The 17,681-nt window shown below is 45.9% G+C and overlaps 1 protein-coding gene across 1 annotated transcript in view; it reads left to right on the forward strand.

Moving 5' to 3' along the window:
* LOC148398572 (uncharacterized) overlaps positions 1-15,258 on the forward strand; it is a 127,196-nt gene extending 111,938 nt beyond the window's left edge. Inside the window, exons 21-23 of the mRNA XM_088373099.1 lie at positions 5,189-5,308; positions 9,170-9,291; positions 14,570-15,258. Coding sequence (XP_088229225.1) covers positions 5,189-5,308; positions 9,170-9,291; positions 14,570-14,611 — 284 coding nt within the window. The 3' untranslated portion in view covers positions 14,612-15,258. The remainder of the gene's footprint in view (positions 1-5,188; positions 5,309-9,169; positions 9,292-14,569) is intronic.
* Positions 15,259-17,681: the final 2,423 nt, after the last annotated feature.

Consider the following 17,681-nt stretch of genomic DNA (forward strand, 5'->3'; position numbering starts at 1 on the left):
GTCTTTCTTTGCTAATAACTCGCGTGCACACTTCCGCGTTGCTGCGGTACTACTGCTGCGTCACAGGCAATGTTTAGAAAGACATGTTCAAGTATGTTATTAAAACGTTAAAAAGGCTTTCTATGTACTGTCTTTCTTTGTGAAAAACTTGTGTGCACGTGCGGCTTATAGACCGGTGCGGCTTATGTAAGAAAAAAACTGAAATATCCATGAATATTAGCTGGTGCGGCTTATAATACGGTGCGGCTTGTAGTCCGGCAATTACGGTACTTTGAACCCTGAGGCTTAAATGGCGGCGCGGCGTACTTATGGATTTTTACGGCCTCCGGCCTCCAGGGGGCGCTCTAGCAGGAAGCAAGAGCGAGACAGACGAAGAAGAGATAATGCGCCGAAGAAGACGTGCTAGTTTGTGTTTACAACATTTCGCCCATCACGCAGAACGCAATCAAGACGGACATTACTGAAAGGAAGCTTTTATACACAAACCGACAAAAAAAATGCATATGATGCCCCTTTTAAGCTAAAGGCAGTTGATGTCGATGACATTGTGTTGTGGCACCCTTTTCTTTATTTCCCAGTCACGTCTACTCTGGAGCTATACGTGTCGCTCGCTAGTTTAATGTAATCTAGCGCTTCGTGCATGAATAAGATTAGCATGAACAGACCCTCATCATGGAAAATGCTAGAAGAAATGGATAAAAACGACGACGAAAGAGATACTGAGAAAGTGTGTGGCGAAGGATATTTAACGCTATTCGGAAATTGAGGAGGAAGATTTCGACGGTTTCAGTGCACAGGAGGAAGATGAAGACGATGAAGCTCTTTTTTTTTTACTTTTACTTTAACCAGCCCTGTTAGTGCTGTGCTACCGTGTCGCTGCTGTGTTACCGCCGCGTCTCAGTTACTTTTACCGTTATGTTTTATTTAATCAAACCCTATTAGTGCTGTGTTACTTCCGTGTTGCTGCGGTATTACTGCCGCGTCACAGGCAGTGTTTGGAAAGAAATGTTAAGGTTTGTTATTAAAACTTTAAAAAAGCATTCTGTGTCCAGTCTTTCTTTGTTAATAACTCGCGTACACACTTTCGTGTTGCTGCAGTTCTACTGCTGCGTCACAGGCAATGTTTAGAAAGACATGTTAAAGTATGTTATTAAAACTTTAAAAAGGCTTTCTGTGTACTGTCTTTCTTTGTAAAAAACTCGTGTGCACGTGCGGCTTATAGTCCGGTGCGGCTTATGTAAGAAAAAAACTAAAATATCCACGAATTTTAGCTGGTGCGGCTTATAGTCTGGTGCGGTTTATAGTCCAGAAATTACAGTATATACATTTCATTGTTACTACTTTCCACTGTTGTGTCGTTTGTCCGATCGCGGTTTGCTTCGTGTGCGCGCCGTTTGATTGACAGCTTCGGTGCGCTCATAATAGACTGAGTATGTAGCTGTGATCGTGTGCATCTTCGACACAAAGTGAGTATATACATTTCATTGTTACTACTGCCCACTGTTGTGCCGTTTGTCGGGTTTGCTTTGTGTGCGCGCCATTTGATTGACAGCTCCGGTGCGCTCCTTTAAGTTTGCCTCGCATCGTACGAGTAGCCACCAAATGTATTTTGTTGTCTTGATTGATGACTTACGTTTGGTGTGTTGCAGAGAGTATTTCATTTATGGTTATTTATCATTATTTTTTGGCCAATAATTCAGTAAAGCAATCAAAACTGAACCACATCTTCCCTCCTGTGTTCTGACCGTCACCCGGGGGTGAAAAGAGCATAACCATCTGAGCCAACCCCCAACAATAGGAGTAGCAGTTTGCATTATTTTATTGCAATGTTTTTCCTCATTCAGATTTGTTTCAAGACTACATTTCAGACTTCACTTTGATGATTAATGCAGTTATTGCAATTTTGTTGTTTTATCACAGTAGATTGGTTTATTTACATTTCAAAAACCAGAAGCCATTCATTTACAAATGTGATTGCACTTTAGTTTACATATTTAAATGTTCAGATATTAAGATGTGATAGACAGTTTTTGCGTGATTTGAATGAGGCAAAATAATATCCTTTTTCTCTCGAATATATTGTTATAAGCATTCGTTCCAGATGTAATTATTTTATGTATAAAAATTAAAGTGTTCAGAAAGTTTTTTTTTAAACTTGAGTCTTGAAAAAGAATCTTATAATCGGGGTTGTCTTATATTCGGGCCAATACAGTAATTCGTGCCCTTTGTTACATCTTGGATGAATTACTGTAATGCATTTTACTTTGGAATCAGCCAGTCCTTGGTTGAGAAACTGATTGTACCGTAATTTCCGGACTATAAATCGCGTTTTTTTTCATAGTTTGGGAGAGGGGGCGACTTATACTCAGGAGCGACTTATATATATATTTTTTTTCACACATTTTTACTTGATCATTAAGACATCACTTACAAGTATAGTTGACCACTTCCCATGTTATTTTTAGTATAGTTGATCACTTCACATGCTTTTATATCTTTATCTTGAACATATTCAAAACATAAAAAATAGAGAAAACATCAAATAAAGCAATTAACACTTTAAAGCACCATATCCAAGTCCACTGTCTGCTGTATGTACTGCTGTTGCTCCATTTTTGCTCCTATTATATTTATTATTATTATTTTTTATTATTTGTTTATTTATCATTTATTCAACACTCTTATTTATTCATTGTTTGTGCCTTTTTGGGGTTTTTTTTGTGTTGCTTGTATGCATATGTGTACTATCTCACCAAGGGATAGTGGAAACGTAATTTCAATCTCTTTGTGTGTCTTAATATATAAAAAAAAAATCAACGATAAAGCAGACTTTGACTTTGATAAAACAACCCAAAAAAATTATATTTTCAGACGAAACTGGATGAGGGCGCTCTAAATTTCACCGTTGGCCGTGACTCATCACCTGGGTGGGCTTAAGAAAAATGGCACCAAAAAGAAACTCATATTTTGCAGGTTACAAACTTCAAGTTGTAAAATATGCAGCTGAAAACAGTAATCGAGCAGCAGAAAGAAAGTTTGGAGAACCGTGATGTACCAATGGATTACTATTTCAAGTGACGTCAGTGGCACCGCGCGGCGCGACCAACGTAAGGACGACCGGCATCATTAGCGGTGATCATTTCTAAGTGACACGGAGGACAAAGAGTTTGAAGGAATTAAGGATTTGGAGTGACATAGAAGGTTTGAAAAACTATTATGGCTTTTACGCACGCCCGATCCTACTCTACTGAGTCGGGGGCCGGCGCTCGGCCGAGTGGTTGTCCGCGAACGGTGCGCGGGGCTCGGACATGGCCATTACGCACGCCCGGTCTGTCAGGAAGTCCACGCCGCCACACGCTTGGAAGTTTTTGTTTAATAAAGAGCCGTTTACCAAACCCACGTCTATCCTTGTACTTTGTTAACGCTACAATATAGTTATCTGTGGAATAAAGACGAGGCTGACGTCAGGGCGCACGCGCGGCGATGTTGACAAAGGACGAGGAATTTGATCGATCGATTTAATGGAATTAAAGTGCACGGATGGTTTGATAATATTATTGGCTTGTATTATAGTTATTTGAAATATAGTTTATCTATCGTTATATGAGCCTGTGGAATATTTTGAAGTGCAAGCGCACCCATTGTTGACAAAGAACGATCGATGGATTTAATGAATTGGAGTGACACCGATGGTTTTATAAACATGTTATTCATGTAATAGTTGTCCTTAATCACTCTATATGTTACGTCAGGCCCGTTCTCAGCTCCTCATTTGTGTTTGTCACGTTAAAAAGGAAAAAAGCAGTACCCGCAGTTGGAATCGAACTCACACAGGGAAGCGGCTGTTGGTGAGTCTGGCGGTGCGGGAGCGCAGGCTCCTGTACCTCTTCCCAGAGGGCAGAAGATCAAGCAAAGAGTGAGCGGGGTGACTCACATCATTATTGACAATCCGTGTCGAGCCCAGAAGTCCAACAATAGAACACCGCTCGGGTCAGATCGGGGGGGCCGTTCCTTCCAATGAACGATAGAGTCCCCAGAAGGAGCGGTCTCCAGCAATTCTTCCAAGGACTCCAAAAAGGGCCCATCCCCTCACCCGAAGGTGGAGGGAGGCTACCCTCTCGATCACTGCGGTGAACCCCAATCTGCAGGCGCCCAGCCAGGGGGCAATGAGTATACCCACACCTGCTCCACGCCTCTCACCATGGGCAACTCCAGAGTGGAAGAGAGTCCAGCCCCTCTCGAGAAGACTTGTACCAGAACCCAAACTGTGTGTGGAGGCAAGTCTGACTATATCTAGTCGGAACTTTTCTGCCTCACACACCAGCTCGGCTCCTTTCCAGCCAGATAGGTGACATTCCATGTCCCAAGAGCCAGCTTCTGCAGCCGGGGATCGGACCGCCTAGTTCCCGACGCCCAGCTCACTATGCACTTGACCTCTTTGGCCCCTCCCACAGGGGGTGAGCCACGTTCCCTTTTCGGGCTGCGCCCGGCCAGGCCCCGTGGGCGAAGGCCCAGCCACCAGATGCTCGCCTTCAAGCCCCACCTCCAGGCCTGGCTCCAGTGGGGGGCCTCGGTGACTCGCGTCCGGGCAAGAGAAAGTCAAGTCCATATATTTTATTCGTCATGAGGGTTTTGGGGGTTTTATTTGTTTTATTTTTTTCTCTTTTTATGTTTTAAATATGTTTGAAATAGATATCAATCAATCAAACTAGCTCGCTAACCGGCTCGTTAGTTTCCTCATCCACCTGTTCTGTTGGCGTTCTAGCCTCCCTTTTCCTCTTCTCGCATTCCCTAAATAAACAGTCCGTGTTGCACATGATTGTCCTGCCTCGTTCGTGACAGGCTGGCTGCCGTGCTTCCCGCTCTTGTCCGCAATGACTCGCATTGCTCAGAGGCCCGTGCTATCAGTGTGTATTTAAACACCATTCTCACGTCACTTATAAACCCGCAAAGTAGCGCATTCATGAAAGGTGAAGCACGAAATGGCGAGGGATCACTGTATACAAATTCATGTTATTTGATAGCACTGTTACGGCATCTCATTTTGATTTTGGTAATATTGTTTAGTGCGTAAAAATGAACAAACCAACATTTTGCCATATGGGGTTTAGATGAAGTCATTGATTTTTCATGAAAACCTAAGACTGCTTGTTCTGTTCTTGTTCTGTTTTACCTTATGTTCACATAGGGAGACACATGATGTCTGACATCCCAAAAGTCACTGAAAAGAAGAGTGAGGATAAGCCAAGAACAGAAACTCCCATGGCCACAGACAAAACTGTCCATTTTAATCCGAGCATACCAGTTGGTAAGATGTCTTTTGAAATGTATGAACATTGAATGACTGAATCAAAAAGTTGTACTGTAAGTATGTTTTTTGTATTTTTACAAACTTTGGATGATACACAGTATACACCATCCATCCATCCATCCATCTTCTTCCGCTTATCCGGGGTCGGGTCGCGGGGGCAGCAGCTTTAGGAGGGACTCCCAGACTTCCCTCTCCCCAGCCACTTCATCCAGCTCATCCCGGGGGATCCCAAGGCGTTCCCAGGCCAGCTGAGAGACATAGTCTCTCCAGCGCGTCCTGGGTCGTCCCCGGGGTCTCCTACCGGTGGGACATGCCCGGAACACCTCCCCAGGGAGGCGTCCAGGAGGCATCCTGATAAGATGCCCGAGCCACCTCATCTGGCTCCTCTCAACGTGGAGGAGTAGCGACTCTACTACGAGTCTCTCCCGGATGACCGAGCTTCTCACCCTATCTCTAAGGGAGAGCCCGGACATCCTGCGGAGAAAACTCATTTCGGCCGCTTGTATCCGAGATCTCGTTCTTTCGGTCACGACCCATAGCTCGTGACCATAGGTGAGGGTAGGAGCGTAAATCGACCGGTAAATTGAGAGCTTTGCCTTTTGGCTCAGCTCTCTCTTCACCACAACGGACCGGTACAGGGTCCGCATTACTGCCGACGCTGCACCGATCCGCCTGTCGATCTCACGCTCCATCCTCCCCTCACTCGTGAACAAGACTCCAAGATACTTGAACTCCTCCACTTGGGGCAGGATCTCATCCCCGATCCGGAGAGGGCATTCCACCCTTTTCCGATCGAGGACCATGGACTCGGATTTGGAGGTGCTGACCCTCATCCCGACCGCTTCACACTCGGCTGCGAATCGTTCCAGCGAGAGCTGGAGATCACGGCCTGAAGAAGCCAACAGCACCACGTCATCTGCAAAAAGCAGAGACGCGATGCTGAGGTCCCCAAACCGGACCCCCTCAACGCCTCGGCTGCGCCTAGAAATTCTGTCCATAAAAATTATGAACAGAATCGGTGACAAAGGGCAGCCTTGGCGGAGTCCAACCCTCACTGGGAACGAATCCGTCTTACTGCCGGAAATGCGGACCAGACTCTGGCATCGGTGATACAGGGACCGAACCGCCCTTATCAGTTGGCTCTGCACCCCGTTCTCCCGAAGCACCCTCCACAGAACCTCCCGAGGGACACGGTCGAACGCCTTCTCCAAGTCCACAAAACACATGTGGACTGGTTGGGCGAACTCCCATGCACCCTCGAGGATCCTGCCGAGGGTGTAGAGCTGGTCCACTGTTCCGCGGCCAGGACGAAAGCCACACTGCTCCTCCTGAATCCGAGGTTCGACCTCCCGACGGACCCTCCTCTCCAGCACCCCTGAATAGACCTTACCAGGGAGGCTGAGGAGTGTGATTCCCCTGTAATTGGAACACACCCTCCGGTCCCCCTTCTTAAAGAGGGGAACCACCACCCCAGTCTGCCAATCCAGAGGCACTGTCCCCAATGTCCACGCAACGTTGTAGAGGCGTGTCAGCCATGACAGCCCCACAACATCCAGAGCCTTTAAGAACTCCGGGCGGATCTCATCCACCCCCGGGGCCTTGCCACCGAGGAGTTTTTTGACTACCTCAGTGACTTCGGCCCCAGAGATTGGAGAATCCGCCTCAGAGTCTCCAGGCCCTGCTTCCTCAATGGAAGGCGTGTAGGTGGAATTGAGGAGGTCTTCGAAGTATTCTCCCCACCGACTCACGACGTCCCGAGTCGAGGTCAGCAGCACGCCATCCCCACTGTAAACAGTGTTGACGTTGCACTGCTTCCCCCTCCTGAGACGCCGGATGGTGGACCAGAATTTCCTCGAAGCCGTCCGAAAGTCATTCTCCATGGCCTCACCGAACTCCTCCCACGCCCGGGTTTTTGCCTCAGCAACCGCCGAAGCCGCGTTCCGCTTGGCCATCCGGTACCTGTCAGCTGCCTCCGGAGTCCCGCAGGCCAAAACGGCCCGATAGGACTCCTTCTTCAGCTTGACGGCATCCCTTACCGCCGGTGTCCACCAGCGGGTTCGGGGATTGCCGCCACGACAGGCACCAACGACCTTACGGCCACAGCTCCGGTCGGCCGCCTCAACAATGGAGGCGCGGAACATGGTCCACTCAGACTCAATGTCCCCCGCCTCCCCCGGGACGTGGGAAAAGCTCTGCCGGAGGTGGGAGTTGAAGCTCTTCCTGACAGGAGATTCTGCCAGACGTTCCCAGCAGACCCTCACAGAGCGTTTGGGTCTGCCAGGTCGGACCGGCATCTTCCCCCACCATCGGAGCCAACCCACCACCAGGTGGTGATCAGTTGACAGCTCCGCCCCTCTCTTCACCCGAGTGTCCAAAACATGCGGCCGCAAATCCAATGACACGACTACAAAGTCGATCATCGAACTGCGGCCTAGGGTGTCCTGGTGCCAAGTGCACACATGGACACCCTTATGTTTGAACATGGTGTTCATTATTGAAAATCCGTGTCGAGCACAGAAGTCCAACAATAGAACACCGCTCGGGTTCAGATCAGGGGGGCCGTTCCTCCCAATCACGCCCTTCCAGGTCTCACTGTCATTGCCCACGTGAGCATTGAAGTCACCCAGTAGAACGATGGAGTCCCCAGAAGGAGCGCTCTCCAGCACTTCTTCCAGGGACCCCAAGAAGGGTGGGTACTCTGAGCTGCTGTTTGGTGCATAGACACAAACAACAGTCAGGACCCGTCCCCCCACCCGAAGGCGGAGGGAGGCTACCCTCTCGTTCACCGGGGTGAACCCCAATGTGCAGGCGCCCAGCCGGGGGGCAATAAGTATACCCACACCTGCTCGACGCCTCTCACCGTGGGCAACTCCAGAGTGGAAGAGAGTCCAGCCCCTCTCGAGAGGGCTTGTACCGGAACCCAAACTGTGTGTGGAGGCTAGTCCGACTATATCTAGTCGGAATCTTTCTGCCTCGCACACCAGCTCGGGCTCCTTTCCAGCCAGAGAGGTGACATTCCATGTCCCAAGAGCCAGCTTCTGCAGCCGGGGATCAGACCGCCAAGGTCCCTGCCTTTGGCTGCCGCCCAGCTCACATTGCACCCGACCCCTTCGGCCCCTCCCACAGGTGGTGAGCCCATGGGAAGGGGGACCCACGTTTCCATTTCGGGCTATGCCCGGCCGGGCCCCATGGGCGAAGACCCGGCCACCAGACGCTCGCCTTCGAGTATACACAGTATACACATCATGAGGAAATTCTATAGTGTAATTTGTTGTGTTGTGTCAAAAAGGTGCTTTTAACTGATTTGTTTATACTGAAATGTTTTTTTGTTGCGCAGTCTTTTTAAGTGGTTAATATTTAATAAGATAATTGATTCAATTCCACTCCCCAATTATACTGTAATTTAAAGATTTAGGAATACAAGATTCTGTCAGTGAGAGTATGCACTTTGCATGAATTTGTATCATTTACATAAACTGGCATTGGTGTTAGGTGTTGACTGAAATAGAATTTTATTTTTATGGAGTCAGGGATATCTGCACCTGTTATGTTGTGGAGAGGTTCATAAATCCAAAAGAAAAAAGTTTTCCCGGTCTGACTATCACCTGTTGTTGTGCTTTTCTTTTTTCTTTTTTTTTTTTTTTTAATATTAGAAGAACCTCGCCCCTTCCGGGAGAGCCCCCGCAGGATGTTGAATTGTCCTATATATGCGGGGTTCAAGATTTTAACAGCGCCTATTTGACCCCCTCTCTCTCTCTCTCTCTCTTTCTCTCTCTTTCTCTCTCTCTTTCTCTCTCTCTCTCTCTCTCTCTCTCTGTCTCTCTCTCTCTCTCCTCCCCCTTTCTTTCCGTCTCTCAGGTATGGAATTCTTGGTTCCTAAAACAGGCTTCTTCTGCAAAGCGTGTAACCGTTTTTTCAGTGGAAGTAAAGACACACAGATCACCCATTGCAAAAGCTTCAAGCACTTTGAAAACGTGCAAGTATGAAAGAACATTTGTTACTTTCTAAATGCATATATGTATTTATGTATCTGTATGTACTATATATGTGTGTGTACAATACACTCTATGCACAATTATTAGGCAAGTGTGTATTTTGACCATATGATCATTTTTACTCATATTTTCCAACTCCATGCTGTACGTATAAGCTTGAAAGCTTACTCGATACAAGTATATGAAATGATGTGTATTCATATAATGAGGGGATGGTAGGGCCTCAGGATATCACAGTGTGCATCATTCATAGGCAGCTTGTTTTCCTAAGGCAAAATGGGGCAAAAAAAGACTCTTAAAAAGTCAAAAATTCTAAAAGGTCTTTAAGGGGTTTGCAACAGTCTTGAAATTGCTAGGGCATGATCACAGAACCATCAAACATTTCATTGCAAATAGCAACAGGGTCGCAGGAAACATACAAACCGGATTCGGCTGAAGTTGGGAAATTGTGTAAAATGTAAATAAAAACAAAATACAACGATTTGAAAATCCTTCTCAACCCATATTCAATTGAATACACTACAAAGACAACATATTTAATGTTCAAACTGATAAACTTGATTGTTTTTTGCCAAAGAATAATTAACTTAGAATTTCACGGCTGCAACACGTCTAGTAGAAGTTGGGAAAGGTGGCAAAAAATGCTGAGAAAGCTGAGAAAAGCTCATCAAACACCTATTTGGAACACCCCACATGTGATCAGGCTAATTGGGAAGAGGTGGGTACCATGATTGGGTATAAAAGGAGCCTCCCCAAACATGCTCAGTCATTCACAAGCAAGGATGGGGCGAGGTTCACCACTTTGTCCACAACTGCGTGAGAAAATAGTTGAACAGTTTAAGAACAACATTTCTCAAAGCAAAACTGAAAGGAATTTAGGGCTTTCAACATCTAAGGCAGCTCGGTGGCGCACTGGGTAGCACGTCCGCCTCACAGTTAGGAGGGTGCGGGTTTGATTCCACCTCCGGCCCTCCCTGTGTGGAGTTTGCATGTTCTCCCTGGGCCCGTGTGGGTTTTCTCCGCGCACTCCGGTTTCCTCCCACATTCCAAAAACATGCTTGGTAGGCCGATTGAAGACTCCAAATTGTCCCTAGGTGTGAGTGTGAGTGCGATTGGTTGTCTGTCTCTGTGTGCCCTGCGATTGGCTGGCAACCAGTTCAGGGTGTCCCCCGCCTACTGCCCGATGACGGCTGGGATAGGCTCCAGCACGCCCGCGACCCCCGTGGGGACTAAGCGGTTCAGAAAATGGATGGATGGAACATCTACGGTCCATAATGTCAAAAGGTTCAGAGAATCTGGTGAAATCACTGCACGTAAGCGCCACAGCCGGAAACCAAGACTGAATGACCATGACCTTCGAGCCCTGTTTTAAAAACCGACATGAGTGTGTAAAGGATATCACCAAATGGGCTCAGGAAAACTTCAGAAAACCACTGTCAGTAAATACAGTTCGTCACTACATTGCTAAGTGTGGGTTAAAACTCTACCATGCAAAGCAAAAGCCGTTTATGAACAACATCCAGAAACGCCGCCGGGTTGTTTGGGCCCTAGCTCATGTAAAATGGACTAATGCACAATGTTTTGTGGTCTGATGAATCCACTTTTCAAATTGTTTTTGGAAATACTGGACGTCGTGTCCTCCAGACCAAAGAGGAAGCGGACCATCCGGACTGTTATCAATGCAAAGTTCAAAAGCCAGCATCTGTGATGGTATGGGGGTGCATTAGTTCCCATGGCATGGGTTACTTACATTTCTGTGAAGGCAACATAAATGCTGAAAAGTACATACAGATTTTGGAGCAACATATGCTGCCATCCAAGCGACGTCTTTTTCATGGACGCCGCTGCTTACGTATGTCAGCAAGATAATGCCAAGCCACATTCTGCACGTGTTACAACAGCGTGGCTTCGAAGTAAAAGAGTCCAGGTTCTCCCCTGGCCCGCTTGCAGTCCAGACCTGTCTCCCATTGAAAATGTGTGGCGCATTATGAAGCGTAAAATACGACAGGGAAGACCCAGGACTGTTGAACAACTGAAGCGGTTCATCAAGCAAAAATGGGAAAGAATTCCACATGAGAAGCTAAGAGAATTAGTCTCCTCTCTTCCAAAACGTTTGAGTGTTATTAAAAGGAAAGGTGATGTAACGAAGTGGTAAACATGCCCTTTCCCAACTTCTACTGCACATGTTGCAGCCATGAAATTCTAAGTTAATTATTATTTGAAAAATAAAATAAAGTTCATGAGTTTGAGCATTAAATATGTTGTCTTTGTAGTGTATTCAATTGAATATAGGTTGAAAATGATTTTCAAATCATTGTATTTTGTTTTTATTTACATTTTACACAATTTCCCAACTTCAACCGAATCCAGTTTGTATTAAGGAAAAACATGCAAATTAACTGCCAAAGATTTGAGAAAACTGAAACATTAAAACCAGGAACCCATTATCCTTCAGCACTACCATATTCTGGAACTTCAATCTACCTGGCGTGCCCAGAAATACCAGGTGTTTAGTGCTCAGAGACATTGCCAAGGTATGGAAAGCTGACACCTGACCACCACTGAACAAGGCGTACACATTGAAACCTCAAGAATAGGTCAGGAAATATCATTAGACAGATTTGACAAAGATCTTTTGGACTGATGAGATGAGAATGACACTTGATGGACCAGGTTAGACCATGGCTAGATCAGTAATGGCTCCGCTTCAAATAGGACACCAGCAAGGTGGAGGCAGAGTACTGGTATGGGCTGGTATTATTAAAAATGAGATGCTTGGACTTTTTTGAGTTAAAGATGGACTTAAAATTAACTCAAAAATTAAAACAAAAATGAATCAAAATTGGCAGCTCAGTGGGGCACTGGTTAGCACGTCCGCCTCACAGTTAGGAGGGTGCCGGTTCGATTCCACCTCCGACCCTCCCTGTGTGGAGTTTGCAGGTTCTCCCCAAGCCCTTGTGGGTTTCCTCTGGGCACTCCGGTTTCCTCCCACATTCCCAAAACATGCTTGACAGGCCGATTGTGCACTCTAAATTGCCCCTAGGTGAGAGTGTGAGTGCGGATGGTTGTTCGTCTCTGTGTGCCCTGCGATTGGCTGGCAACCGGTTCAGGGTGTCCCCCCGCCTACTGCCTGATGACTGCTGGGATAGGCTCCAGCACGCCCGCGACCCCCGTGGGGACAAAGCGGTACAGAAAATGGATGGATGGATGGATGGATGAATCAAAATTAACATACTGTCAGTTTTTAAAAGACACTTTCTTCAAGCAGTGGCACAGTAAAAAGTTTCAAGTAGACCATGATTTTTATGCCTGCATAGAATACTCAACTTCTTTTCCTTTCGGCTTTTCCGCTCAGGGGCGCCACAGCAAACCATCTGTTTCCATCTCACCCTATCCTGTGAATCTTCTTCTCTCACCCCAACTAACTTCTTGTCCTCTTTCACTCCATCCATATTTCTCCTCTTTGGTCTTCCCCTTGACCTGCCTGGTCAGCAGCCTTCTACCAATATATTCACTATCCCTCCTCTGTGCATGTCCAAACCATCTCAGTCTGGCCTCTCTGGCTTTATCTCCAAAACACCTAACATGCGCTGTCCCTCTGATGCACTTGCTCCTGATCCTATCCAACCGCGTCACTTCCAAACAGAACCTCAGCATCTTCATCTCTGCCACCTCCAGCTCTGCCTCCTGTCTTTTCTCCCAGTGCCACTGTGTCTTAACCATTCCACATAGCTGGTCTCACATTGTACAACTTTCCCATCATTTTTGCTGATACTCTTTTATCACACATCACCCCTGACACTTTTCTTCACACGTTCCACCCTGCTTTGATGCGCTTCTTCACCTCTTTTCCACACTCACCGTTGCTCTGAACTGTTGACTCTTAAGTACTTCTGTATCGCTACTCCCTGTAGGACAATACTCAATTGCATGCATCAAAGTACTCCACTGACATGGCCAAGGTAAGAAAAGATGAAACCCGACCGCCTCTAAACAAGAGACACAAGTTGAAACGCCAAGACTGGGCCAAGAAATATCCAAAGGTTTTATGGATGGGTGAGAAGAGAGTGACTCTTGACAGACCAGATGGATGGGCCCGTTGCCAGATCAGTGTCGGGCACAGAACTCCATTTCGACTCAGACACCAGAAAGTTGGAGGTGGAGTACTGGTATGGGCTGGTATTATTAAGGATGAGCTAGTTGGACCTTATCGGGTTGAAGATGGACTCCAACTCAACTCCCAAACTTACTGCCAGTTTTTAGAAGACAGTTTCTCCAAGCAGTGGTACAGGAAAAATTCGGCATCTTTCAAGAAGATAATGATTTTCATGCAGGACAATGCTCCAGCGCATGCATCAAAATACTACACTGCATGGCTAGCCAATAAAGGCCTTAGAGATAAAAGAATGATGACATGGCCCCCTTCCTCACCTGACCTAAACCCTAATGAGAACTTGCGGGCCCTTCTCAAATGGAAGATTTACAGTGGAGGAAGACAGTACACCTCTCTGAACCGTGTCTAGGAGGTTGTGGTTGCTGCAGCACGGAAAGTTGATTGTCAGCAGATCAAGAAACTAACAGAATCCATGAATGGAAGGCTTGTGGCTGTTTTTGAAAAGAAGGCTGGCTATATTGGTCACTGATTTTATTTTTTTCCTTTTTTTTGAAATGTCAGTTCGTAAATTTTGAGTTGCTTGATTATTATTCTCACTTAAATAGATGAAAATAAACAAGTGATGTGGGAACATGGTCGTTTTTCTTTTAGTCACATAATACTGTACACCAATAGTATCCCAATAATTGTGCACAAATTTTCTCCTTAAAAAGCCCAAACCTCAGTTTTACTTTATGAATTAATCAAATTGAAGTTTATTAACATTTTGGATTGACTGTGGTCACTGTAGTTGTTCAAACATGAAATTAATCCTCAAAAATACAACTTCCTAATAATTGTGCACACGATGTAGAGTAAAGGAAAATTACTTTTTGGTAATGCTTGATTATGTTGCCAAAAATGTCTATGTGCACATGAAAGTTTAGCAAATATATTACATTATTGTATACTGCATGGAACATTGTAAGTCTCAAGAATTAAACCACAGGTAAGTCAACCGCATCAAAATGATAAGGGTTCTCATGTTCACTGACTAGTTGATTTGGATAAAAAAAAAAATCAGGGGCTGCAGCAGTATTTATGATGAGCACTGTGTACATAAAGCCATGATGACTATCTAATTCAATTGTTTTGTTCATTCCTTTGCAGAAATACTTGGCGACAAAAAGAAGAAAAGGTCAATTGTATTGAGAGCTGCTTGAATGACTTGTCATGCTTTTAATTTGAGTTCATTTTTCTTTGTTCTCTTGCGAAACAAAGGCACTGCAAAATACTTAACCCCCAGTCCACAGCTTCTGTAAATGTTTCACTCAACAGATCACAGTTGTCAACGCATCATGTGACTTTCAGAAGATTAACCCATTTTGAATGGACAAATGAATTAAAATGTATTATTACAAAACAAATTGGCTGAGGGAAATTAAGATAAATGCTTTCAGGAAAACATTGTTGCCAGCAGTTGCTTCGGTAATGGTGTGCTCGGATTTTACTCCTTTGCAGAACATATGGTCTGGGTATGAAATAAAATGATTGCCTTAACGGAATTCCAAACTCCTATATACCTGCATGATTTGTGTTCACTTATTTTTCTGTGAAGTTGAGTTAAGTCTAGTTGATTGTAATTGGAAGTAGATAAACTACACTGGTTCAATTTATTGTTTCTTTGTACTGTCTTGGTTTGACTGAAATGTACACTGATTCCTGATCAAGGAACATGGTGAAACTGTAACATTAAGAGGCAAGAAATAACACATGCATCATTTTTTCAGCTTTTTCAATATATTGTACTAATGTACCTTGCAACCAATTGTACTGTGCATTAAAGAAACTTTAGTGAACAGTTTGTTGGTCTTGGGTTTATTGCACTAGTTCAGGTTCATTTGTTTAATTTTTTGAACGGTTGTATTTTTGTCGATTATCATTCTCACTTATTTTTTCAAGATTTCCAACCATCCATCCATCCTCTCCCGCTTATCCAGGATCGGGACGTGGGGGCAGCAGCTTTAGAAGGGACGCCCAGATTTCCCTCTCCCCAGCCACTTCGTCCAGCTCATTCCGGGGGATCCCAAGGCATTCCCAGGCCAGCTGAGAGACATAGTCTCTCCAGGGCGTCCTGGGCTTTCCATAGGGTCTCCTGCCGGTGGGACATATACCTGGCGCACCTTCCCGGGGAGGCGTCCAGGAGGCATCCTGATGAGATGCCCGAGCCACATCATCTGGCTACTCTCAACATGAAGGAGGAGCAGCTCTACTCCGGGTCCCTCCCAGATGACTGAGCTTCTCACCCTATCTCTAAGGGAGAGTCTGGACACCCTGCGGAGGAAACTCATTTCGGCCGCTTGTATCCGGGATCTTGCTCTTTAGGTCACGACCCATAGCTCGTGACCATAGGTGAGGGTAGCAGCGTAGATTGACCGGTTAATTGAGAGCTTTGCCTTTTGGCTCAGCTCTCTCTTCACCATGATGGACCAGTGCATAGTCCGCATCACGGCCGACACTACATCACGTTCCATCCTGCCCTCGCTCATGAATATGACCCCAAGATACTTGAACTCCTTCACTTGGTGCAGGATCTCATCCCCGATCTGGAGAGGGCATTCCACCCTTTTCCGACTAAGGACCGTGGTCTCAGCTTCACACTCGGCTGCAAACTGCTCCAGTGAGAGCTGGAGATCACGGCTTGAAGAAGCCAACAGCACCACTTCATCTTCAAAAATCAGAGATGCAATGCTGAGGTCCCTAAACCAGACACCTTCAATGCCTCGGCTGCGCCTAGAAATTCTGTCCATAAAAGTTATGAACAGAATCGTTGACAAATAGCAGTTGGAGTCCGCAACCCTCACTGGGAACGAATCCGACTTACTGCCGGAAATCTGGACCAAACTCTGGCATCAATGATACAGGGACCGAACCGCCCTTATTAGTTGGTTCGACACCCCGTACTCCTGAAGCACCCTCCACAGAACTTCCCGAGGGACACGGTTGAACGCCTTCTCCAAGTCCACAAAACACGTTGACTGATTGAGCGACCTCCCATGCACCCTTGAGGATCCTGCCACCCTCGGCAGGATCCTCAAGGGTGCATGGGAGGTCGCTCAATCAGTAGAGCTAGAGCTGGTCCACTGTTCTACGGTCAGAACGAAAACCACACTACTCCTGAATCCGAGATTCGACCTCCCGATGGACCCTCCTCTCCAGCACCCCTGAATAGACCTTACCAGGGAGAATGAGAAGTGTGATTCGTCTGTAGTTTGCAACACATGCTCGGTCCCTCTTCTTAAAAAGGGGGGCTGCCACCCCAGTCTGTCAATCCATTGGCACTGTCCCCGATGTCCACGCAATGTTGTGGAGTCAGCCAGGACAGCCCCACAACATCCAGAGCCTTTAAGAACTCTGGGCGGATCTCATCTACCCCCAGGGCCTTGCCCCCAAGGATTTTTTTAACTACCTCAGTGACTTCGACCCCAGAAATTGGAGAGTTCGCCTCACAATGTCCCGAGTCGAGGTCAGGAGCAGACCATCTCCACTGTAAACAGTGTTGACGGTGCACTGCTTCCCCCTCCTGAAACGCCGGATGGTGGACCATGAACTCAAGCGAAGTGAACACGCACAAAAAAACCCACAAATGTTGATATGAACGTAAAAGAGCAGCATGAAACCAGGCAAAGAGCCACATGCGGCTCGGGAGCCATGGGTTGGGCAAAGTTGAACTGGTGATGTTACAGATGCTTTTAAAATTGTGTTTTGAGATTCTTTATTGGTTTTAATTATACAGTATACGTTGAATTTACCTCACAATGGTAACTAAAGAAGTACTGTGGTCTGACATAAAGCCTTAGTAAAATTAATGATTAATGATTCTGGTCAACACTTCAAAATAAGTTGTCAACCCTATCATTTCCTTCCTATTTACCATATGATTATTTCTTCCTTGGCAACCATCATAGGCAAGAAAACAGAGTATCGTGTCTATATCACTTGCTAGGCAACGTTTTCGATGAACTCATCAATTCCTTGTAATGCATGTTTGTTTACACAACATCCTCACAGTTATCGTAATGTTCTTTCTGTAGTGTGATACAGATACATTTGACATGCCTAAATTGTTGTAGTTGTACCCCAAGGTAGAGGAGACAGACATTGATACTGCAGACTTTAAACATGGAAATAAGCATAACAATACCAATACAGTAAGCACAGGATTCACAACTTTAACAGCAGTTGCCACCAGATGCCAGAGGTTAACCATGAGGAGACATTC

The sequence above is a fragment of the Syngnathus floridae genome, chromosome 4 (assembly GCF_059516105.1).
Source record: "Syngnathus floridae isolate MCC-2025c chromosome 4, RoL_Sflo_1.0, whole genome shotgun sequence".
NCBI classification, from domain to species: domain Eukaryota; kingdom Metazoa; phylum Chordata; class Actinopteri; order Syngnathiformes; family Syngnathidae; genus Syngnathus; species Syngnathus floridae.